Source organism: Cyprinodon variegatus, unplaced genomic scaffold (genome assembly GCF_000732505.1).
Source record: "Cyprinodon variegatus isolate N-32 unplaced genomic scaffold, C_variegatus-1.0 Scaffold1474, whole genome shotgun sequence".
Taxonomy (NCBI): domain Eukaryota; kingdom Metazoa; phylum Chordata; class Actinopteri; order Cyprinodontiformes; family Cyprinodontidae; genus Cyprinodon; species Cyprinodon variegatus.
Genome location: NW_015151927.1, coordinates 21,453 through 22,667, shown reverse-complemented (window position 1 = coordinate 22,667; position 1,215 = coordinate 21,453). Strand labels below are relative to the sequence as shown.

Below are 1,215 nucleotides of genomic sequence, written 5' to 3'. Positions count from 1 at the left end.
ATATATATATATATATATATATATATATATAGTATATAAAAGAGACAATTTGATAGTTTAACTTCACAAAATAAAATTAAATCCTTCGCAATCTTATATGTTATAAAAGGTCCATACTGTACCTGCAGATTCCCCTCTTGCAGGCCGGGATGTTGATTCGATATGCTAGCTCTATATGCTCCTGCTTTATGTCTTCTGGTTTGACAGTTTCCACCCACAGCCACGCGGCTTTATCCAGTTTAACGCGGGGAGCCATTTTATTTCTACACACAACAGAGAAGAAAGCAGCGAGCAGAACAAATAAAATCATTCAAGGCAACCAGACGGCTCCCTGGACATGCTAACATCATCAGAAGCTAACTGTTAGCATACAACTCAATTACAATCATCCTGTTGTCAGTGCTACTTATGTTTAGCCAACTAAAGTTGGTCCATTTAGAGTGTCACGACAAAACTGAACTTACACAATCGAGCATCCATATCATCTAAACAGATATAATAAAATAAGACAGCTACCAACAAATATTAGTTAGAAGCGTCTGCGCTAAAGACTGAACTCGTGAAGTTAGCCTGTTAGCTTAATGTAGCTAGCTGCTTGTGCTAGCACAGACACACTCTGACGCTAATATAAACAATCTATTCTGTTAAATATAAGTATTATCTAACCTCTCATGCGTGTAGCTGCTTCACCATTGTATGCGTGTTAGGTTATAACATTTTATTAGCGGTTTATTTTAGATTTAGCGCCTTTGCGTCAGTTTATAAATAAATAATTCCTCCGCTTAAAATCCACGCTACGTAAACTAGTGACGCAGGTGACGTAGTTACAGAAAGGGACGTACCCGCAAACGCATTTTCTCTTTTAAAAATTTAGATTTGGTTTGATCTAAATGATACTTTTACTGGATCGACTGCCGGCAAAACCAACCAACTAAAAAAAAAACAACAAAAAAAACGTTTTTTTTTTTTTTATACTTGAGCTGATGTTTGTATTCCTATACTGGGGCTGCAGGGGGCGCTGTTTCACAAGTAAAAATAAATGGTTCCTAAACTTGTGCAAAAAACAAGACATTGGATTGACACATAAGTAACCAGAGATGGCAAAAGTACTCACTTTCCTTACTTGAGTAAAAGTACAGATACTTGTGTTAAAAAATACTCTGGTAAAAGTGGAAGTACTGATTAAACTTCTTTACTCAAGTAAAAGTAACAAAG

General features: G+C 36.0%; 1 protein-coding gene across 1 annotated transcript in view; it reads right to left on the bottom strand.

Annotated features, from left to right (window-relative positions):
- LOC107103525 (ubiquitin carboxyl-terminal hydrolase 48-like) overlaps positions 1-809 on the bottom strand; it is a 17,937-nt gene extending 17,128 nt beyond the window's left edge. The window contains exons 1-2 of the mRNA XM_015403258.1: positions 667-809; positions 123-263 (exon numbers count right to left, since the gene is read on the bottom strand). Of these exons, the coding sequence (XP_015258744.1) occupies positions 123-256 (134 nt within the window). The 5' untranslated portion in view covers positions 257-263; positions 667-809. The remainder of the gene's footprint in view (positions 1-122; positions 264-666) is intronic.
- Between the last annotated feature and the right edge of the window lie 406 nt (positions 810-1,215).